Source organism: Lytechinus variegatus, chromosome 11 (assembly GCF_018143015.1).
Source record: "Lytechinus variegatus isolate NC3 chromosome 11, Lvar_3.0, whole genome shotgun sequence".
In the NCBI taxonomy this organism is placed as follows: Eukaryota; Metazoa; Echinodermata; class Echinoidea; order Temnopleuroida; family Toxopneustidae; genus Lytechinus; species Lytechinus variegatus.
The window spans coordinates 9,319,489-9,344,395 of record NC_054750.1 but is presented as its reverse complement, the minus strand read 5'-3'; the positions used below and the strand labels follow the sequence as shown (position 1 = coordinate 9,344,395).

Sequence of the window (24,907 nt, the reverse complement as noted above, 5' to 3'; positions counted from 1 at the left end):
TACAGTTACGGCTGATCTTTAGTGCGCATGCGCTACACAGAAGGGAAATTCCCCAACTCCAGCGCCGCTCCATTTTTTGCATGTATTATCAATGCACTTGCTTTTTTTGTATGTGAAAGATGTCTTCGGCCAAATCTGCAGCCAGAGACGCGGGGGCTGATTGTCATCATTTCATTGTGAAAAATGAATCAACCAAGTATTTATGTTACACGTCTTGCGACAAAGATTCATGGATATTACAGTAAGTAGACCTAACGATACTAATTAGTCTTGACATGCTTGAGGACGAATTGATGATTATTTTTTAAAATCCTGTCAATGATGAAGAAGTATATGACAGGATTTTAAAAAGTCATCATTGCGTCTTCAAGACTAAGTATAAGTAGACTAAGCTACTCACTAAGTTAGATCTAAGTCTAACGTTAGATCAGTTAACGTCGGACAAAAAAAGGAGAAAAAAAAGAACTAGCAACAAAGCATTTAATGTTATAGAACATTAAATATGAGTGGAAATCTCCCCCCAAAGCAAAGGTACCAGGGACTGTAAAATTTGACGAGACAAAAAAAGGTTATCAACCAAAATGTAAGGTCATATTATTTTCTCCACCATAAAAGACCAAAAATAGAAGGGGGCATTTGATAGGTACCGGGGGGGGGGGGGTGGAGGGCAGTCAAATATAATGCTTTACACCCCAAAAATTGTGTTTAAACTTAATAAAGGGGTGTATTTTCAGTTTTGGACGTGGGCCGTAGCGTAGGTGCATTCAAGGGTATCAAAAACACAGATATTAAAGAAAAAGGGTGGTTTTGAAAGACTCACGGTCAATCGCAGGGTAAAAACGTATTACTATTAAGGGTATTTTTTTCCAAAGCTTTTTTTTTTTAAAGACTAGCCAAACGTGTTTAGGGTATGTTTTTCCCTGAGGTCATATTTTGGCGACAACTTGTTTAGGGGCCAAATTGTGTAAATAAAGCCCGCAAAAAACTTGTTTAGGGGTTAATTTGCACACAGAGAAAAAAATTGTTTAGGGGGTGTTTAGAAATAATTTGGTCATGCATGTGTACGGCAATACATTTGTCCCCCCCTACTATTATTTTTGGTAGGGGGATGTATCCCCCTGTCCCCCTGGGATTTCTGCCCATGACCTTAATGGCTTAATATACTCTTTATTAGCATTATTATTACAGACATTGCTAAAAACTCACCTCAAAATCTCCTAAATAGTGAAAAATAAGGCTTAAATAGGAGTCTACTCCATAAAATAGTGTATGCATATTGGTCCATGGCATGATCGACTCCTATAACCTATGCTATACTGTGTGGGCTAATTTGTTAGTGGCTGAAAATAGGCATTTTGAAGTCTATGCTGACTTAGGTCTGTGTGAGCCATGGAAACATGTCACATGAATAGATAATCAACTTGGCTGCCAGAAAATGGGAAGATGGACAGTGCTAAGTTTAGCTACATTGTTCACTCAAAACATAGAAAATTTGAGGGCAAGCTGGGCTCCGTAACACAAAGGTTTGCGATAGACTAGTTTGCGATGGATTGCAAATATGAAAGAAGCGCACTGATTGGTCCCTGGTCAGCATTTTAAACCGAATGCGCGTGTAACATTGATATTGACTGGTCAGTTCATTTAGCGGTTGATCGCTAATCTTTGTGTTACGGAGCCCAGGACAACTCACCTATTGACTTTTTGGACACACGGGCATAAATCCCGGGGATGGGGGATACATCCCCCCACTTTTTTTTGGGGGGGGATGGCATGAACAATCACCCCCCACACTTTTCAAGGTATAAGAATAATTTTTTACTCATCAAATGGTTAAAACTACTGTTATGTGTGGATTCATCTTTAAATTAATGCAGTCAAATTCCTTAAATTGGCCTTGTTTTGCCAAACATTAATTTCCAACCTTATTTCACCACACAGAGTAGTAACGGAGAACAAGGTCATATCATGTTCATTGAATGAGTGCCTGTGTGCTTGCTGTATGTTATGTATGTTACATGTGAGGGTAAGTATGTTTGTGTCAGACACCCTGGGGAGGGGGGCACTTTCATTGACGAGTGGATACCATGGGGATTTGAAAAGCACCCTAAAGTATTTTTCATATTCTGAAAATGCACCCCTTAACATAATAAGTATTGGCATATGGGAAACCCAAACCCTTAATAACAAAACGGTACCCTTGACAAATATTTTCTGGATTGACCCCCGAAACAAGTTCAACGACAGTGTTATGTTATGGACATCACATGACCTTATTGGGTTTAGTACCGCCCCACCTCGCTCAAATCGGACTCTAAACATGTGGTGTTGGGGGCAAATAGTACATCCTTTATAAAGCATTTTAGTCTTATACCCTTGCAAATTTGACCCTAAACACTTTGCTTTTCTAGAGAAATAGATACCCTTTTTTGTTATTTTGGTGTTTTTGACACCCTTATTACGGTATGTACGTAACATGCCCAATCTTGAAAACAAGATCCTTTTTTTACTTTTCTTTCGTCGCTCCTGGTATTGGAAGTGGCCCCCTCGGGGTCATCTTTTTTTCATTTTGTTTTATCATTTCATTTAATATTTTCATCTTTTTTTCACAGTGTAACAACTGGCATTGATGTGTGGCGACTGGCCATGGACTCCTCACAGTTGGAATCTCATGTAAGAAAAATGCATTCAGTGTATTCATTAAATCTCCAGATTCTGAAAGATTTATGAAACTTGAATGGAAGTTTGGTATGGATAGAATATGTATGCATGTTTGTATCATATTCTGTAATGCTATGTCAAAATCTATTGGGGTCACAGGAATCTGTTAAAATCAGGAGAAATTCATTTTGAAGATTGCTAATAATCTGGTTGAAAAAATTACTTCAACTTCAGTTAATGGAAGGTATACTTATTTGACTGCCTTCAAAATTGAAAAATTCATTCATCTTGTATCCTATGCCTTGCTTGTTTATAGTAAATTTATAGACCACTTAAAGGGAAAGTTCACCCTGAAGAAAACTTTGTTGTAAAAATAGCAGAAAAAATAATAAAAAATATTGGTGAAGGTTTGAGGAAAATCCGTTAAAAAGTAAGAAAGTTATTAGAGTTCAAAATTTTGGATTTGTGACGTCATAAACGAGCAGCTGCCCCATGTGTTATGTAATATAAAATGTATGAATTTCAAATTTTGTATGGTTCCTGATGACTTAATTTTGTTTTCTTTTCATGATCTTGTGTGAAATGATTTGTCTATTGATATACAAAAGTTACAGTGAAAACCATTTTCAATTTTCTGAGAAAATGACATTTAATTGATTTTTTACCATTCGCTATGTAGGAATGCTGCTCGCATATGACGTCACAAATCAAATAATTGAAATTCTAATAACTTTTTAATTATTTGATGAATTTTTCTCAAACCTTCGGCAATATTTTTTATTATTTTTTCTGCTATTTTTACAATAAACTTTTTGTCAGGGTAAACTTCCCCTTTAAATGTTGTCCTGAAACTCCTGTTATAAAGCACATAGACAATAATCTGAACTCATGCCTTTCAGCAGAAATCCTGCTCAGCAAATTTCATTCTCAATTTGATCACATTCTTCTCTAAGTTCCTTTAAAGTAGCACTTAAGACATATCTCTTCCGTAAATAGTAGGCCTATGATTTTTTACAGTTAATATGCCCATAGTTCAGTTAGTATTAAGGTGGTTATGTAGGATGTTTAGTTATGTAAGGTAGTTAAGTTGATAAGTGAGTTTAGTTTATTAAGTTAAGTAGTTAGGTTTTATGATGTAAAGCGCTTAGAGAAATTTTGTTAGGTGCTATATAAGTATCAAATTATTATTATTATTATTAATTTGAAAAGCACTGAGAGGGTTCCTGATTTTATTTTCTTAACATGCATTTTACACTTATACTGGTTTTGACAGTATTAATATAATCACCTTGCTTCCTTTATTCCCTTCTCTCTGTCTTTTTTTATGTTCTACCATTCTTTCTTTAATCTTTCTTTCTCATATTTCTTTTGGTCCTTTTGCCTCCGAAGAAGATTCTGCTAGGATCGAAAGCTTAGGCCCCTTTTGACTCTCTAATTTACCCAATTGGCTCTTTTTTTAGATAAGCAGTTTTCAGCAGCTTCTTTTTCCATATTTCTTTTTATAAACTTTTAAAACTTTGTCTTTCTGTTGTTCATTCTTTTTTTATTTCCATCCTTCTCCCTTTTAGTCGTTATTTTTTTCTTTGACACACTCTCTTTCTCTCTCAACATTCTGTTATGTCATCACCTTCAGTTCACTGAATATTACTGGTATCTTTTCTTTTTTCAGAGAGATTTGGCAGATGTGACTACAAATGAGGCTTATTTTTTAAGATTCAGGTTGGTTCATTAATGTCATAGTTCAGCTTTGTAATTCATTTTTCATTTTAGGTTTTTTTTTTGTCAGATCAACTGAAAAATGTCTCTTTTATTGAAAAGCCCAATAGCAAAGATGGCAAAATAAACTAGAAAAACTTTGAAGGATTTCTTATTTTTCAAGTTTATTCACATTGTATTGTAAGTTATTTCATTATTCAACAAAATGAATAACAGCAGGTTGATTCAGGAGCTATCAGTAAACTATTTAGGTCCGTATACTGAACTCGTGTTTAGCTTAGACTCTGCGGTCTAACCCTGTGCTATAATTATGGTAAGCCAAACACATCAAAATTTGTTCACATGGTATACTTCTTAGTTTTACTGTGCTCTTTCCTAATGTGTTTTAATGGTGAAGACAATTATCTTGTCAATTCAGACTATTTAGAATGATCTGAGAGTCAAATGAGCTGATACTATGAACATCTTCTGTTAGAGATTTATGTCATGATTGGCTGTCCATAGTTAAACACAATTTTAGACCAGAGTTTAAATTATACCTGACTTCAGAATACAGGCCTTAGAGTTTTATTTACTAGGATTTAACACAATTGGCAATCCAAAGACTTAATCTATTTTGACTTCCCTATCTCTCTGTTTCTTCCTTTTACTTAATTTGTTCCTTTTTAAAATTTTTTACATCACATGATTACACCGACCACTTGAAAATATATTCATGGGAGATTGGGAGGGAGTGGGTGGGGGGGCGGGGCAGTCGATCACCCTCTCTGTAGTGATCCAGCCACGATATAAACATTACAATCTCTACTCAAATTATTATCAATCAATGTGAACATAACTCTGTCACCAGTCATCCATCCTTCTCCCGTTAAATCGTATGTAGCAGTTTCCGATAGCCTTTTCTTTTTCCTTTGTTTCTTGAAATTCAATGTTGATCTTTTATTAGATTTTTTTTTAAATGTTTTTATTTACTGTTTTAGTGTATGCCATTTTGATTTATGTATTCATTCTTTGTAAATATTGTACATATTGATTTTTATCTCAGGGCCCTCAAGGACAGCAGTTTGTTAACTGATGAGGCCACCCTGATTAAATAAAACTGAAAATAAATAAAAAATAAATAAAAATATAACATCACGCTGATGCATGCACTGTTCCATTGTCTATCCACTTTATTCCCTACAGCAATGCTTTCAGAGCTGGGGACATTACAGTGACACTCCAGAACCATAAAGTCCTCCTGACAGTTGGAAGTGGTCCAAATGCCCTCAGCTACGACCTTTTTGAAGCCAGGGCTGATGAGAGCAAAGCTGATTTACAGAGGGCGCTCTTCTACTTTGCAGAATATTCCAGTGATTTGAAAAAGAAACTAACAGGTGAACGCAGTGATGAAGTGTATGAAGAGGACCCCTTTAATTATAACATTGAACTCCCCCCCAAAAAAGCGAATCATTTCTTCAGAATGAAAAGGCTTCATTAATATCATTTATATCTTCTGGCTCCAAGTTAATTCTTGGGTAAATTGTTGCGAGGCCATTAAAAACTGTGTCTACTTTTGTTGTGTATTGTATCATTTTATGAATGGTGTTTTTTGTGAATAATTATTCCATAGTAGTTTTCAAAATCAGCACTGCTGCTATATTGAATCGCGCGATGCAGGCGAGACTGCCAGAGGCGTTCCACTTGTTGGCTTTATTACAGTGATCATTATGAAGAGATGGAAAATAAAATGACCATAAAAAATTTTCATGAAGAATTATGAAGAAAACACCCCTTTGCCCACAAAAATGGCCATTGGATTAGAATTTGTTGAAGCAACTCATTGTCTTACTTTCTTACAACACAAATGGTTTCGGATTTTTTTTAGCAATCCTTTTCATTAAAGGTCAAATCCATCCTGGAAAAATGTTGATTTGAATAAATAGAGAAAATAAAACCAGCATAATGGTAAAAATGTCATCAAAGTCGGATGTAGAATACGAAAGTTATGTCATTTTACACTTTTGCTTGTTTTTCACATAACAGTGATACATGTATGCACAACTCAGTTTGTTTATGATGTCCCTCACTATTTCTTTTGTTTTTTATTGTTTGAATTATACAATATTTCAATTTTTACAGATTTGACAATTTAGACCAACTTGACTGAACCATATAGTATTAAACAATTCTAATTACACATGTTCAGGGAGGAATTAATCATTGTTTCACTTGACAATAAATGGAAATGCTATATGCATTATTGGTAACTAGGTGTGCACTTGTTTAAAAAAAACAATGAGAAGAAAATTAGAATATTTCATACTTCATATAATAAAATACAAAAGAAATAGTGAGTTGATGGCATCATCAGTCTCCTTATTTGCATACCGACCAGGATGTGCATATACTGTTTTGTGAAATTAAGCGAAACTTTAAAATGTCATAACTTTCTTATTTTACATCCGATTTTGATGAAATTATCAGTGTTATTTTTATTGGATTTTTCCTTTTTATTCAAATAAACTTTTTGTGGCGTAGACTGTAGCGCACACATGGTAACACAGGGGTTGCCTTTAGAATCAGAAAAAAAAAATCATTTTCAATTAAAATATCATTTACAGCAAAGATCACTCAAGAAGAAGAGTTGGCATTGCTGAAGAAACAGAGGACAAGTACCACTGACCAGGGCAACATATTACCAGGTAAAATAATTCATACACATGTATCTCGTCATTAAGATTACTATAAACTGGCCGTACAATGTTTTTAGAGAGCATTCATTTATTCTAGGTCATTTCCAAGGTATATATGCTATCATGATACTCATAACAAAAGCAAGTATCAGTAAATTGATCATGAACATCAATACAGATACAAAATACATTATCAGAAGAGAATAGGGCTGTTATCGATAACATCTTTATCGCTAGTCCTGTCGATAATCGCTTGTATTTTGCCACCTAGCAATATCGATAACTTTTTTCTTGTTGTCGATAATACCCGCTATTATGTAGGGACACAGTGATTTTCCGCGATTTCATGGAAACGGCCCTTCAAAAGTGGCTTTTCAAATGGAAAATGCCTTTTGATTATGTTCTTTTGTTGATAGTTATCCATATTGGTAAGATATTTTTAGCATGATATCGACAGAATTTTCTCAATGATAACAGCCCTAGAAGAGAAAGAAACACACACACACACACAAAGAATACCAGCTGTTGACTTTTGATTATCAGAAGAAATAGTTTAAAGCCTCTTCCCATTTAGCTGGTGGTAAAAAGAGCATATTGTCCAACATTAGAAAAGGAATGGGACAAAAAAGAGGTGAAAGTCAAGTACCTTGTACTTGGTTATCCAACAAAACATCAGGGTAACATATTACCAAGTAAGATCATTATTAGGATACCGGTATTATTATTTGTTATTTGTAGATTTTGAGATGAAGAAGCAATCAGGAAACCAGCCCAAGATTGTCAAGCAACAAGGCCTCAGCATAGTCAACCCATCCAGTAAAAAGTAAGTCATTGACAAATAATCTCAAATGGGAGCATCATTGTGCTGAGAGCGAAGTTGGCTCAGTCGGTAAAGCGTCTGCCCATCGAACCAAAGATCGTGGGTTCGAGTCCACCCTGGGCGGATGACTGAAGCCAGTGCGTTGTGTGCAAGCATCTCTCCCCTGTTCCATAGATGCAGGCTATGTTACAGGGACGTTACAAGGACGTTAAATGGAGGCCCTGTGTAGAGGAGAGTCACCACCTTTGCACGTTAAGAACCCACTGCACTATTCGAATAAGAGTAGGGGGAAACCCCAGTGTAGTGGTCCACCTGCAACCCCCAATCAGATATCGAGAGGTGAGCATCTTCTCTCTCTGTGCCAAACACCTGCGCACTTCCTGCCCGGTTGGCTCCTACTGTAGGGCGTTGGGCAGTATACCCAAAGAAGAAGAAGAGTCTTTTCCTTTAAATCAGAGGGTGGTGTGTTTGAATCCCAGTCATATATCATTCATTTCCTTCAGCAAGTGATTTTCCCACCGTAACTGTGCTGCACTCACAAAAAATTGAGACTTGGCAAGTTTCATTCCTTGAAATCTTATTTTTAGATGTTGACTACATACACTATGTACATAAAATGAAATACTACTTGGCAAAACTGGTGGAATTTTGATATGCAAGATTTTTGGAAGCACACAGAGATGTTATTTACATGTAATAATGTGGTATATATTCTATATAATAACTTTATTTTATTTTCATCTGGATTGTATCTCGTTATTCATGCTTTTAACTACATGAATTAATTTCTATTTTTTCATGGCATTGATATATTGATTCATTGAAATCTGTATGTGAATAGACCAGTTCGTAATTACTTCATGGACAATTTTGGTCAAATGACCTTTCATTTCTTTCATTATGATAGGCAGATTTCAAAGCAAGATATTACGCAAGCTTGCCTTACATAGCAGGATGAAGAAATTGAATAGACCAGATGACTAGAATAGCACACAAATGAACACTTAATGATGGCATTTGTTGCATAACTTCTTCGAATGCATATCTTAGCATGTTGCACAATGTACTTTGCAAACTGTGAAATACCAGTCGTTCGTGGAAGTATTGTCGTTTTTTGTGGATGTAAATGAAAACGACAATTCAAAAGAATATATGAATAATGAAGACATCAAAGTTGGTGCTTATCTCATTAGATTTTAAAACGCCATGCCACTTTAGTACAAATGACCTTCTTCTGATCATGCGTAGAATCTTTTGATCATGCGCAGAAAGGAACTACGAACTGGCTTACACTCATTCAAAGAACATTTGAAAATCATGAAAGATGATATGTTAAATGAAAACAAGAGAATATGTCCTACCAGTTTCTTCAGTTTTGCACTTATGTATACAACTGTTATAATGTGTGAATTGTGTATAGATAGAATGCTGATCACGAAAGCAAATGTAAGTTCTCTACTGAAGAATAACTCCACATAATGATTCACTTTTCCCAATACTCATGTTTTTTAAATATTCAAGAATGACGATTTACTGTCAATGCATTGGTTACTAGTTCAGGCTGTAACTTAGCAACCGTGTGACCTTAGGGCATAAAATTTGACATGGCTCTATTAGATACTTGAGGGAACATTTGGTGTGGATTTTAAGTCGAGGGGGGTCTGATTGATTACATTACCAGGTGATTCATGCTTGATTGGCCCATACATGGTTCGAAACCTTAGAGTATGACTTTATCTATACACTCATGTCTCTTTCTATCAGTTCTAATAATAGCTCCTTGATTTATGCATTTATGCGATTCAATCAACATACCAATAGCCGGATGCTTAAACTAACTCATGCTTTCTTGATTTTCTTACCATTGATATTACAGGCGGAAAGCTGCCAAAGGGGTGGAGTTTGACTGATGCCAAAAGATCAATATTATGCTTGCAATGAATTTCAACATGGACTCCTATTATAGTCACAGAGGTCTTTCAATATGGTTGTGATGAATCATAGATGCTGTGAAAGCTGTCCAGAATCCAGAGTACTATCCAGTGTGTCAAGCTATAGGATAGGTCTCACTAATCTGATGCTATTCCATTGCCAATGCGATATACAACCTCTTGGATGGAGCTGAGAATTCAAGGATACATTTGGTGTATTACAAAGCTGACTGGTGTAATGTTAATAATATATCCGTATTACATTTCATTAACTGCAAATTTAATTAGGAATACTACAAGTATTTGTTTTAATTATTCAAGGGTGACATTCTTAACAATAGACAATAAAGAATAATTAGAAATATAATCTATTTTTAATATGTATTGTGCAGGACAACAATGTTTTTAATACCACTATAATTACTCCTGTCAATGTGTTCAGTCCACCTTTACTTGTACACAATGTATATAGGCTGGTCTTGATGCTTGATTGAAAAGAGACCATATTTATAAACTAGAATGAAATGTCTTGCTGGCAAGAAAATGTGAGATATGAAGACAGAGAAACCAAACCTTGTTAGTACTCTAACAGAAATTTGTAGACATTTAATCAAATATCCCTGTTTCCTCATTGTGTATTATCCAATGAAGATGGCAGTTAAAAAAGAAGAAATCAATTGTTGATAAAAAGAAGGATGCAAATCAATTATTTGCCATTTTGAGTTTTGGGCACTTAATCAATAATGAAAATAATGAAATTTGCAGAGACTTGAAATCAATTCTTTCTTTAATTTGCCTGTAAAGCTATGGACACTTTAATTAATTTGCTCTAGAAAAATCATGAAGCATTGCTTTTCTTGAAATCACTGTTTATGACTGAATTTAGACTGTTGGTCAGGAGTTTGGTCAATATTTCAATAAACATATTAGAAATTTGATTACAACTTCGATTACTTATCCTTTCCAGGGCAAGTGCATTGAAACTTTTCATGCAAGTGAACTTTCATTATTGCTGTCAATATATTGTCTTTTTTTTAAACTAACATTTGTATTCACATGGAAATGTAAATAAAATTTTCAAAATATGAGAGCATCATTATTGTGATAAAGATACGATTCAGCATTTATACAATAATTAAATGTTATGAAATGAAATGGCTCATGAAATGAAATTCTACTCAATGAAATGAACTTGTTTCCTCATTGAAATGTCATTTTAACAAGAAATCCAAAATATTATCCCCTTCAATACATTTATTGTTGGTCTTCAATTCACAGAAAATTCATCTTTTTATTTATGGAAAGTTAGAATTAAAAAAAATATTCAAACTACGCATTAGATAGTCACATTCTTTGGTGAAAAAATTAAGGTTAGGATATTGAATGAAATTTTTGTAACTTGTTAAATGTTCAAATTTGAATTCGTTCACATTTTAGGAATTTTATATTGGTAAATGAAATTAGTTGAATTTGACAATAGTGTTCGCTGAGCACTAAGAAATTGAAATCTTATTGAATGGAACTTTAGTAACTTGCTGAATGTTCAAATTTGAATTCGTTCACATTTTAGGAATTGAAGAATGTATTTTATATTGGTAAATAAAATTAGTTGAATTTGAGAATAGTATTCACTGAGTACTAAGAAATTGAAATCTTATTGAATGAAACTTGTAACTTACTAAATGTTCAAATTTGAATTCGTTCACATTTTAGGTATTGAAGAATGTATTTTATACTGGTAAATGAAAATTAGTTGAATTTGATAATAGTGCTTGCTGAGCACTAAGAAATTGAAATCTTATTGAATGGAACTTTAATAACTTGCTGAATGTTCAAATCTGAATTTGTTTACATTTTAGGAATTGAAGAATGTATTTTATATTGGTAAATGAAATTAGTTGAATTTGACAATAGTATTCGCTGAGCTCTAAGAAATTGAAATCTTATTGAATGAAGCCTTTGTAACTTGCTAAATGTTCAAATTTGAATTTGTTTTGCATTTTAGGAATTGAAGAATGTATTTTTATACCGGTAAAAGAAATTATTTGAATTTGGCAGAAGTGTTCGCTGAGCACTTAGAAATTGAAATTTTGTTTTTTCTTGCAACTGGATCGTAGATTAAATTCTAATCCAATCCTTGCTGGAAGTTGAACTTGCCTTGTAAAATTCTAAATTATTGAAAATAAAAAAAATAGGTTTTGATATTTGGATGCTAAGGAAACGTGTCTAACTCAATATGCTAGAATATAAAAACTGTTATGACCACCTGGAAGGGAATATTGTGTAGAAAAGATCCTGAATTAAAAACTGTGTCACATTCGATTGAAAGATAATCTGAAAGAAAATGAATTCCATGAATTTCTGGAGAAGATATCGTATTGTATGAACTGACGAAATAAATTTCAATGTATGTAGTGAATATAAGATTGTTTGAATCCATTCCGCTTAATGTTGAATCCAATACTAGACAATAGACATTGGGTTAAATAAGGAAGATGTTTTAACCTTTTGAATACTGAATTATTTGATTTTCATAGGGTTTGTACAGGGATCATAAGCTATTAAAGCTGCCAGAGGGATTACTTCTTTAAGTATCCGATCCCAGTTAAAAAGGAAGTCCTCTCTGATGTCATGTTGGCTTTGATTAAGGAAAATTATTAAGAGACACATGTTAATGCAGTCTTGGTAAAAATCAATTAAAAAGCATGATTGAATTATATCATTTCTTTTAAAGGTTGGATATTTTGATACCACATGTTAAATGAGCAGCTCTCGATCCATATCTCATGTAGATGTGGTTCATTGTGGTTGAAATATTTGTTTTTCATAGCAACATATTGAGAACATATCATTCATATAGGTTGGTTATATCATTTTATAAGAAAATAGCAATATGGAATTCTAGTTGCATGACATATGGGGCTACTTGCGTATAAGAATGAAAAGTGTAAAAGTAAAAAATTCATATTAAATGAAAACCAACTTACTGTCCCAGTGGACTGCCTTTTTTGATAAATGTTCAACATTTAAAGAAAAATAAATTACAACTCAGGGATTCAGTTATGAATTTGAACTTTTGAAATCAATTGCAAGTGACCATGATGAGGCTCAATGGGTATAGCGGCGGTTCTAGTGACCTGGATTTGATTCCCACTTGGTGCGCTATTGTCCTTTGGTAAGGCATTTATCTTTATTATCAGGTTCCTCAGAGAGGATCTTAAGCTGTTGGTCCTCTGGTTGCTTGCTTACAAGCATTCATGCTTTCTTATAGCAATCAGGTAAAAAAATCACCAACATTTTTATCTGTAGCTAGGCAGTTGAAACCATGCAATTTGTTTTCTTCAATTTATTGGTAGAACTTTTTTTGATGAATTTTGGCCTGAGGTGAAGGTCATCCAATGAAGCAAGAAGATATTCAGTGTTGTAAATTACGTTTAGCTTAATATTTCTACGTTTAGCTTAATATTTCATATTGCCACATGACAAAAAACTTCCATTTGAGATCACTATACCCCGGTTTCCCTTCTCATCATTTCTCTTCTCCAAATACGACAAACCCTAACATGCCCCAAGCAAGCAATTTAAGTATCAAAACACCTGTTTCTTGACGTCGGTCTGAAGATAACACAAGAGCCCGGCATATACAGTCACAGTAGGGGGCCACACACGATGGGATGCATGCGCAGCGCTGAGCTCGATTTCTGCAAAACATGCCGTCATTTTTATTCGTTTACTTTCCTTATTCGAGATCGATTTTCTTCGGTCGAAATTGAAAATGGACTAACATTGGATTACTGAATACAATATGCCTTTGAAAACGTGATTAAATATCGAATACAATAATTTCATTCCGAAGGTCCAACTACAGGCAGAGAAGTCTTACGTAATAGCACAGCTGTTGTTTATCTTTTGGTCCTTTGCTAAACGCTCATATACTGGCCTGTGGGGGTGAAATTGAGACAGCAAGTATTACCCCTGGATTACCTTGCCAAGCGCGGGTGCTAAGGGCTTGGAAATAATATTTGGGAGATCCAAACGAAAAATTGGGTATAACACCGCAGTTTGCAATCTGAACTGCGGTCCGACTCCAAATGGTGTTTTCACGTAATGAAACTTTTTTATTGTATTGTACTTTCATCATAATGAAAATGCAGTAGGCCTACTGGTAATACCATTATGGGTGTTTATATGTGAAATAGTTGACTAAAATGAGAGGATTTTTGCAACATTTTAAATGAAGTTCAATAGATGATCTAAAATGTGTTTTTGTAATTGATTTTGATATGCAGTCAAGAAAACTGAATACTTGATGTATTTAGATTACTTCATCTGAGTATATTATAAGGCATTGATTGCCTTGCGAGATACATTTACATATATTGCAATGTGTTTTTTCTTATTTATTTATTTATTCAATATTTCACCAGGGTAGCTCATTCAACAAAAGTTGATCTTCCATGAGGCCCTGGAAAACAAACAATACAACTATATACAATTAAAAACAGTAAATGGTGATAATACATACACATGTACAATCATCAGTCCATATGATATTATTAAGATACATGTACAGACGTATAAAGCATGATTAAGTGACTAAAGTGATTATATGAAGCAATACATAAAAAAAAAGAGATAATAGTTAATAGCATCAGTCCTAAAAGGGGGAAAGGTATTGCATCCCAGTTGATCGGCCTAGGCAAGATTGAGGAAATGTCTTTTAACAGAGTTTGAAATTGTTGAGGGTTTTGGGGGAGACTATTCCATAGAACGCAGCCATCATAACATAAAGCAGTTACATAATAATCAGTACGGCATTTTTCTATAACTAAATCATGATGTCATATGTGTTGTTTGTACTAAATGTGAAATAAAAGAGAAAGGAACATATTTGTACAGATAAAAACATACCAACCAAAATAATTAAAAAAAATCACATTGAAAAAAACCCCCAAATATACATACAAAGCTTCTGATCTATAGCATCTCATATGATGAGGGAGAGGACAAAAACTAAGCAAACTTGGTGGAAAGATATCAATTATTGTAATTTTCTACTTTCAATAATTTGTAAGCTTTGTGCTTCTCCACTGCTCTGTTAGAGGTCAAGTCCACTCCAGAAAAATGTTGATTTGAATAAATAGAGAAAGATTAAACTAGCATAATGCTGAAAATGTCATCAAAATCGGATGTAAAGTAAGAAAGTTATTACATTTTAAAATTTTGTTTATTTTTCACAAAACAGTGATATGCACAACTCAGTGACAACTCAGTGAATTAATAATTGCTTCACATGACAATGAGGAGAAAATTAATATTCCATATTTCACATAATAAAATACAAAAGAAATAATAAGTGTATGACATCACCAGTCTCCTCATTTGCAAACTGAGCAGGATGTGCTTATTGCCATTTTGTGAAATTAAATGAAACTTTAAAATGCCAGAACTGTGTTATTTTACATCTGATTTTGATGAAATTTAGGTTTGTTGGATTTTCCTCTGTTTATACAAATAAACTTTTTGTTGGGGTGGAATTGTCCTTTAAATGATTGGATTATTCAATTTTTCTGCAATATTTCAGCATCCTTATATTCTCAATTGCATCTGTAGCCATTTAAAATAAATGAGATTAAGATTACATTAATGATTATTCCTGTGTATTTGAGATAAAATATTTACAGCTGTGTTCTGTATGTGAATTTTTCTATCAATTAAAACATACAAGTCACAATTCAATCAGTCTAATTAACTCATTTGTTACTTGTTGATACTACATCTCTCTGATATCTCTATTTGTTCTCCTTTACCAAAGTCTGTTGCATATTAATACTAAAGACAAAGTCTATAGACTATAAATTAATTTTCTAAATTGTTTTATGTGGGTCCTGTATTATGCTGCCTACTAAATTTAGCTGGCTCCAAAATTCTTTCAATGAACTCTAAAGGGATTTAGTCATAAAATACTCTTTACAATGGCTGACTTCTTTTGGTATAGCAATTCTTTGATGATAGTGATAATCACTATCCCATATAAATACCTTCACATGGAATCTTCAGCCAATAACATTTTATTATGACATGGAACATGGAATGACTCTAACATGATGAGTGTAAATACCTCCTTTTTATATCATTCAGAGATTGAAGAGAATGTGTAGATTGAAATGTATTTTATTATGTTTACATTATAAGAACATATAAATCTATGGGGCCCTTTAAAACATTGAACAAAGGTGACATTTTGTCCTCTGTTATCATTTTTCTTTTGTAGAGCTCCGCAAACAATCTTCAACAGAGGGGGGTCATGGTAAGATCAATCGATGGTTCACTATGATTTGATGAGCTGATTATTTGTTTAATAACACCTACTTCATTTTGGGTTGCTGGTAGCAACTTGCTACAAAAGTTAAGAAGCATCAGTCAGTTTGGTTGTTTGTCGAGCAGCTACACAAACTCGGGGAGGTCTCATATCTGGGTGATATTTCACTGTAAGTGTTACTCCGTGTTTTATCTATACATTATTTCAGGGGTGTGAGTGGTCACAAAAAAAAATCGGAAAAAAAGCTGAAGAGTGTTGAAAAAGTCTGAAAAAGACACTTGATGCTTACAGTTGATGGTTACGTTATGCAGTCCTGGGGCCCGTTTCATAAAGCTGTTCGTAAGTTACAAACTACTTTACGCACAACTGGTGCCGCTTTCTTGGGCTATATGATCCATCCCTATGTAGCTGCCTTATGTATAAGAACATGTTCCAGTCGTTTGCAAAGTTGTGCATAACTTTATGAAACACCACCCTGGTACTGTCGGTTTGAAGAATCTGAAAGTGTTACGTTTTAATTGTAAAGGAAAAGGTAGATTTATGGAGAGAAAACAGAAAACCCTTATGAAAAACTTCTGCTTGAAATTAATGTACTTGAAATATCCTGTAGAGTTAATCTGCAGTTGATAGGATTACATTTCTTTATTCCCTGTTATATTCGTTTCACACAGTTAATTTCTTTACAAACCTACAGAGTAAAGAATCTAACAAAAAGTAGGGGAATAAAACAAATTGATTATTTTCATTTTTCAGGCTTTATGCTGAAGATCATGCTACTCAAGGAATGGCAACACCAAGTTACAGTAAGGTAATGCAGTCAAGGAAGCTGTGGGATGGTAGTCGTGGTACCACCCTACCTCCTGTAGCTCCAACATCCAAGAAACCTGAGGGTAGACCTAGACCAGGTCTTCATCAAGTCCAACCTCCAGGACAGTCCAAACAAAGGGGTATCCACAATCGAGGGGGGTTGGAGCTGCCAAACAGTGGCAGACGTAGATCAATGTCTTTTGATGATGCATATTTCCAGAAAGCATTTGCAGCACAGGGGCAGTCTCATCGCAACTTTGGGGTGTCACGTCCAAGAGCCGAGACAAATGCCTCAAGGCAGATTCCTTCAGGTAACAACAGTACCATCAAAGAGTGGGATAATTGGTCAGACAATGGTCATATCCATGGCCACAAGGGGACTTCAGCTCTGTCCCTTCCTGGCTTTAACAGCCACAGGGATCTCCAAGGAGAGGTTCGCATTCGCCATCCAGTGATGTCCATGTACAAGCGCAGTACATACCCCTATCACACAGACTCTTCAAGTAGCCTAATCACACCAAGCTCAGACTACTATTTTGGGTACAAGGGTAGGGGCAGACACTGCCATCAGTTCTTGGAAGAAACGGGAGTGAAGCATGAGAATACGTATCGTATGGATCCTAGGAACAACTTCCATCAGGTGGAGGGAACTATCCGCAGGATGATGGAAGACTACTTGGAGAGCACCCTTGACAGCCTCTCTGCAAACTCATCAGCTACTGCAGAAGAAGCTGCTCATGCTGCCAAAGGGTTGGTAGAGTCTATCAAACACCAGGTGAAACTGCAGCGATTGGCACGCTACAAGATCATCTCACTGGCAACGATATGCCTAAAATCTGGACAGGATTTAGTCAGTTCAAGCCGCTGTGTCTGGGACACCAAGACAGATGGGTTTCTGTCTGTGACGAAACAAAACAAGGATTGGTTTGGTGAAGTAACAGTTTATGCAGTGTACCATGAATAAAAAAAAAATTCAGCTTTAAGAGATGCTCTACTTATCTAGACATGTTTCGCCTATATTGGTAAATCTGTGTCAATCTGATTTAGCCTAACTTGAATTGAATTGTTCTCACATGTAAACCCTTCAAAAACAGTTCTGCAACTCAAGTTTGAGCGGCAATACATTTCTTAGTGTGCCATCATCATATGTAAAGGTGGTATCATTTGAAAGCATGAATATTCTTCTTTACAATCATGTGTCATGTATAATGTTATCATGGAATGCGCAGACATGATGGTAAATATGCAGTAATGTCAAAAATGTAATGTTGCAAAATTCATCTTTCCAATAGCGAATTTCCAAATGTTTCTAGGATGGACCGAGTTTGAATGATGTTGATGTACTGATGCCTGAAATTCCACACATTGTGTATTCTTATTTGCATAATAGATTGAATGTGTTTGGAATTATGTTGAACCTGGTCATTTAAAACATTTTTGGATGTTGAATTTAAATCTTTAGCCTTCAACAATGACCACCCAAATAGCATTCAAGCACATTTTATTCATAAAAAAAAGCACCATGCACCACTGACAATTTTGCGAAACATTCACTGTCACCCACCTGCATGGTCAAAATTCTATAGAATGGAGACTCCACATAGAAAATAATGTATTTTGCAACACTCCACTTCTGACTTTTCCCTATATCCAGGGTAAGTACACATTCCATGATAACATAAATCACAGCAGATGGTACTTCATTGTAAAGACGAATAATGAAGATTTTCAATGATACTACATGTAGTTTCATCTTTTCTACTACAATAACTATAAAAATATATCATCCCTCAAAGTTGAGTTGCAGAGCTTTCTTTTGAGGGGTTGACATGATTCAATTGTCCAACAATTGATTTTGAGATTTCCTAGATTTTACCTATAAAATATTGCATGTTTTTTTTACAATATCATGTGTACCTCTATAGGTCTATCGTGCACTATTATGGAATGTAATATTGAGATCTGATTTCAAGCGTATCAAAATTACTTTGAGGTCAGTTTACTGTTCACTTTATCAGTACAAGAATGGGTATATTTACGATGTGTAGTTTTTGAACTTACACTTTAAACTTTACTCTGCATATAGCAGCAGTGTCGACTTAAAAACGAATAAGATTTCAGTATTTTCAAAGAAATGTCACAGGACAACACATCTAACTGAAAATTGAGAAATTGGTATTCAGCTTGAAACCATCAGTATTCTCATTATGTAGTACGAAATACTGAAAATCGGTACTACTTGGTAGCTCTACTAGCCATTATTGTAGTAACTGCCATTGCATGACAACTTGCCAATGATTATTTCCTCCAGCAAAATAAAGGGAATATTTAAAATATATGACAGAAGAAATAGAATTTGTCCATCCATCCAAGCAATCGTTTTTAGTGTGCATGAAAATGAATAAATTCATTATTATAATTTGCAGCATTTTTGATGCAATGTTTTCACTGCATGCAAGATGTGAATGACGGTATATTGCATTACATATTCGTGAAGAACAAAGAAATAAGGATCACATTCCACACAGGATTCATTTAAGCAAAAAGAAAATGATCAATTTGCCTTTATTCTGAGATATTTACACTATATGTTGTCGTAAGTATCAAACAATCTTTCAGATACCAACAAATGTACATTTCTCAAATTAGTCATTTCAAATACTGGGTAAAAGAAAAGTACACATACTTGGACTAATTTTCAGAATGCATATTGTTAAATTCCTTGTCTTTGAGATTTCAGCTCTTTATCCATAAATTATGAATATAATAAACGTAGGAACTAGATATCTGACAACTTTAGTAAAATTCTTGCTTTTTAATTCTTTGTATTAAACTATGATTAATAAGAAAATGTGATAAGGACTGTATCTAATACATGTACTTTTACAAATTGAGATTATATTCTCACAATTAACAGGAAAAAAATGGGGGGGGGGGGTGACATCCCTGTTTTTGCATGTGTACAACAAATAAATGAAGTACACTAGATACACAAATTTACGCAAAATAAGATTTATCAATTTCGATCCAGGAGAGAAACGCTGATGGTCAGATGTCGTCTTGTAACCTGCGGAAAGACATCTTACATATCATAAAATGGTGACCAAATGTTTAAATGGCGTGCTACTGATCGCCTGTTAGCAATCTATTGCTAGTGATAACGTCTGAATGACGTTACTGATCACCATTGGTGATTGATAGCGCTATCCATCGTGAGTGGTCGTCTGAATGAAATGTTACTGATCACCATTGGTGATTGTTAGCGCTATCCATCGTGAGTGATGATAACTTGTAAATGACATGTTACTGATCACCAATGGTGATTGGTAGCGTTATCCATCGTGAGTGGCGAGAACGTCTGAAACCGCTTAAGACCCCAACAAAATAGCACAAAAGGTGTCCATGCTTATCATATTGATTACCTCCTGGAAGCAAACCTTTAAAAGCTTTATGGTATTTCTTTTGTGAAAAAAAAGTATTTTCATTGTTACCTTTCTTGCAAGACACATGTCAAGGCCTTGCTACACAAAAGATGTATCAATAGAATTGTACAAGTATACATTTCCATGGCATACCATACACAAAAGTCAGATAATAAATTGTAAATATCAACCATATCTAATTTTATTCTTAAAAAAAAAAAATTCATTCGGACCTGAAATATTTTTTGAAAAAAAAAACCCAGTGCAAAATACTTCTATGAGTAACACTTAGCACATCTGTGAAATGCTTTATTAGAATTAGATTAGAATTACTTAAGAATGGCATGGCATATTACTATAGGAAAGAATATGAAGATCATGAGGATGTAAAAACAACAATGTTATCCTTTATGCTGCATAATTGTGTCAAGTTTAACACCTACATGACCATGGGATATGAGACCTACGTAATGTCCAGAACAAACGGTATCATTAATATACTTTTCATGCAACACAATATCTTTTATAAAAACATAGATTAATCAAAGCATGGACACCATAACAGAAGATTGTAGAATGACTGTAGAAAGATTGTAAATTACTTTAACTATTGAATAGTTAGCATTCATGAAATTAAATTGGCAAGCTTAAATCATGACTATCCCCAAACAAACCCTTCTTCCTGTAAAATCATTTCCCAAACCTACAACTTCACCACTTGGAACAGAGTATAATTGGTTAAGTGAACTAAATATCATGACTATGTCAAGACTATGTAATCAGAACATAGTCTGCCTACACAAGGGACCCATTGGGGCACACGGTGAAGAAAAGGCAGAAATCGATTGTTCCTGACAACTTTGATGGTCTGTTCACATTGAACATGCAACACGTCATGGTAATCATAACGGTTGTTGGAATTGTTATAACGGTGTTGTAATTCATGCTATCTGATATGGTTTGAGACAAAATTACATGGTCTGTTATGAATCAAAAACGATAAGAAATATATGCAAATATCAAACTGATCTGTGGAAACTCTTAAGAATATCCTTAATTTTTATAACATAATAGATCAAAGAGATCCAAATTTAAAGTTCAGAGATAAAAGGAAATGAAAAATGTGAAAAGAATGAAAATGATATGCTTAATAATGGATACAATCAAATGTCAACTCAATTTACTGATTCCTTTCATGGATTGCCAAGTCAAAACAAATTGAATATTAAAAAGAATGGAGGATTATGGGTACCACAAAATTCATTGAATAGATTTGCTTGCCCCTGCCTACATCGACTACATAATAATGTAGCACCCTGCTATTGCATTATGCCATCACATGACCAAAACTTCTAACCAATTCTCATCAAGTACTATTATCACTTTACAACATGGCACTCGTCGAGTCCCTAGAGGTGATAATATTTGATCAATACTTTGTACAATATTATAAAAAAAACATATACAAACAAACAATAATATTTGCTGGTATAGAAGAAAACATTCAACATTCCTAGTATTTTCAATACATTAAACAGCATCATATGCAAGGAACGAATGACCAGCTTTGTGCTTTTGATCATAACTAATTGAAAATTGTCTGTTTTATATCAATGTTAAAGTGTAATTGTACACAGAGCATGCAATGAAGCCAATGCAGAAAAACACAATCAATCAATAATAATTCCTTGTTTTCAAAATGTAAAAAATGTCGGGGTAGATTAAGTGAGAACCCTTTTGCTTGGTGACAAGTTCAAATATTCATCATTCCTACTTGAGCAGTTTAAATCATTATTGTTATTTTTGATTAAAACCTTGTGAATCTATGAGAAAGGAGAAATTTGTACTAGACTCTATGGGGAAAAAAAGAATGGAATAGGTCAGAATGAGGGGGGGGGGGGGTAGTAAAAATGATGGTTCGATAGGGCAGTTCCCAATCGACCGTATATAAGAGCATTTTTCCTTTTCCAAGATTAATTAATATAATAAATAAACATCACAATTTATCCTTGACATGTAAAGAACAAATTGAAACATAATCATTTGTATAAGTCAAATGTACACATTACATTTTCCGTGTTCATCAAATTCTTTGTATGCTATTGGTGGTTAAAGATAAAATATTTATTCATAGTACATCCAACATTCATCATGCCAGGAAAGTGCTTTTTTAAGTCCCACCATACAAATATTTATGAATAAACTCACTTGGCTTTTAAAACCATTTGGATGAAGTGAAAAAGTAACATTTAATTATATTTCCCTAAGAGATTATACAGTGGTGATCAAATATAGTGAACCCCACCAGGAAATGTACACACTGAAAGAGATCCGTCATGTTGTAGATATTTAATTGTGAAGTCAGGTGATAAAATTTTACATTCAATAAAGTTTGATTCTCTGGGCTTGCCAAATATTGTAGTATTGTTGTCTACATTCAACATTCCGGCATGAAGGAGTCCATTTTGTGGTGGGGTACACTTACTTTTTAGCACGGCTGTAAATGCTTTTCAACGGATTGAACTTATAGTTGAGTGCAGCAGCTATGATGAAATTGAAGCCAAGATCTCAGTGAAATTTTATGTCATTGAGCAATGAACAACAATGATTTAAATATCGACAGTAGAGGGCACTGTTTCACATAAAGCTGAGTTTGATTTTGAGTGGCACAGAGATTCCATTCCATATGGTATAATAAGACAAAACTGGATTGGTTATATCATGCTACAAGAATGCCCAGTCTACTGTGTAGTCATCAGACAAATTATGAGATAAAAAAAAAACACTGCTTGAGTGTAACTTTGAATCCACCAACTCTTTCCAAAACACAGCCATGGATCATGGATGCGACTAAAGCCTGCCATACACTACATGATCTTTTGCTATCTGATAAAAAAAATTGTGATAGCATTTGACCTATAACATTCCAACCTATAAAATATTAATGATCGAGATTTCCAAATAGGAGTACGAGTACTGAAGTCAAAATTTCAGTCAATTTTAAGCCCTCCCCTTTCAGGAATAGCAGCAAAATCAAAATGTCATGATCGGCTGGGATTTAAAGCCGATTTAAAATTCAGTGTGACCACAAAGCTTGCAGCAAAGCAGAATTCCATCTTAGCACTCCAAGCTTAATGCTGAACCTCAAAAAATTTATTTTACGTCTTCAAATTTCATATTTTAATGAAAAATGTGATTTGTTCATAAATAACATCGTAGTTGGAATGTGTAGTGTGTGACAGGCTTATTAACAAAGTTCGAGAGTTGAATAGAAACAATCTGCTTCATTGATACTTGATTCTTTGAAACATTACAATAACAGCCCCTGGTGACCAAGGAAACAATATTGGTTACTTCTGCAAAATAATAATAGGTGATTCAGTTCTGAAGGAGGAAATTCGCAGCTAAATTTTCATTCTTGTCACAAGCAAAGTAGGCTTCTATTACTTCCTGTTCTGGGAAACCCAAGCCCTTCAGCTGTAAAAAAGAAAATGGATAAACAAAGAAAAAACATAAAAAGTATGTTTAGAGATACCATATTCATTTCGGAGGATATCCATGTTATCATCAGGGTGTTTTTATATATATATGATCCAAAAATAATAAATTATCACCACTCAGTTTAAATTAATGCCTATCAAACTGCCAAGCAGATTCTCTTTAAAAAATGTTCTGCATTCCATCTATTAATCCCTATATTACGTGACCTTCTCTATCGGCGTTTAAATTGGGTCTCCTGATGTGATATACTTCAGTGTTATGTCATAAGCACATCAGAAAATCTTGACATCTGGGGAGCATTTCATGAAAGGACTTGTTGGACATTTTATCCGACAAGTCCCATTTTATCCGACAGTTACTATAGTAACAGTGCCTCTCAGCCAATCAGAATCAAGGAAAGATTTCAGATCTGACAACTTGTCAGACAAAAATGTTGATGAAACAGTCCCCTTATTAACAATGATGTCCAAGGAATCTATTACAGATATTCACATGTTACAATACCATCATGTATAAGGGTGGTCTATTCAGGGAGGACTTCTAACCATCTATTTTTTTACTGCTACACAACAAGTGGAATGTCTCTGGTAGTCTTGCCTGCACTATGACAAACAACATAGCAGCAGTGCTAACTTGGCAAACAACAAGTTCATTGAGCTTAAATGAATTTTGACCTTGATCATGTGATCTGGAAACTGTGCCAAATGATTGGTGATACTTGATTACCCTCATGACCAAGTTTCATGAACTAGATTCACAGACTTTTCAAATTTATGGTGGCATGCCATAAAATACCCTCCCAACTTGGTCAACGTTCATTGACCCTAAATGACCTTTGACCTCAGTCATGTGACCTGAAACTCCTGCAAGACGATCGGTGATACTTGATTAGCCTTATGTCCAAGTTTAATAAACAAGATCCATGAATTTTGAAAATAATGGTGACATTTAATAATATACATAGTCAAAGTTCAATCACCCTATAAAATGACCTTTGACCTTAATAATGTGACGTGAAACTCCTCCAATATTATTGGTTGACGACGCTGCCACAG

At 34.4% G+C, this 24,907-nt stretch overlaps 3 protein-coding genes across 3 annotated transcripts in view; 2 read left to right on the top strand and 1 right to left on the bottom strand.

Annotated features, from left to right (window-relative positions):
• Nucleotides 1-53: 53 nt before the first annotated feature.
• Nucleotides 54-12,228, top strand: LOC121423937 (protein PAXX-like). The gene is made up of 7 exons (XM_041619486.1): nucleotides 54-241; nucleotides 2,610-2,670; nucleotides 4,328-4,377; nucleotides 5,560-5,750; nucleotides 6,978-7,058; nucleotides 7,788-7,872; nucleotides 9,746-12,228. Exons 1-7 carry the CDS (start codon nucleotides 120-122, stop codon nucleotides 9,777-9,779), a joined length of 624 nt encoding a protein of 207 aa, XP_041475420.1. The 5' UTR covers nucleotides 54-119; the 3' UTR covers nucleotides 9,780-12,228.
• A 3,817-nt stretch (nucleotides 12,229-16,045) lies between these two features.
• Nucleotides 16,046-22,202, top strand: LOC121423434. The gene is made up of 2 exons (XM_041618771.1): nucleotides 16,046-16,291; nucleotides 16,876-22,202. Exon 2 carries the CDS (start codon nucleotides 16,907-16,909, stop codon nucleotides 17,891-17,893), a length of 987 nt encoding a protein of 328 aa, XP_041474705.1. The 5' UTR covers nucleotides 16,046-16,291; nucleotides 16,876-16,906; the 3' UTR covers nucleotides 17,894-22,202.
• LOC121423433 (UV excision repair protein RAD23 homolog B-like) overlaps nucleotides 19,460-24,907 on the bottom strand; it is a 26,143-nt gene continuing 20,695 nt past the window's right edge. The window contains exon 9 of the mRNA XM_041618769.1: nucleotides 19,460-23,828. Coding sequence (XP_041474703.1) covers nucleotides 23,730-23,828 — 99 coding nt within the window. The 3' untranslated portion in view covers nucleotides 19,460-23,729. The remainder of the gene's footprint in view (nucleotides 23,829-24,907) is intronic.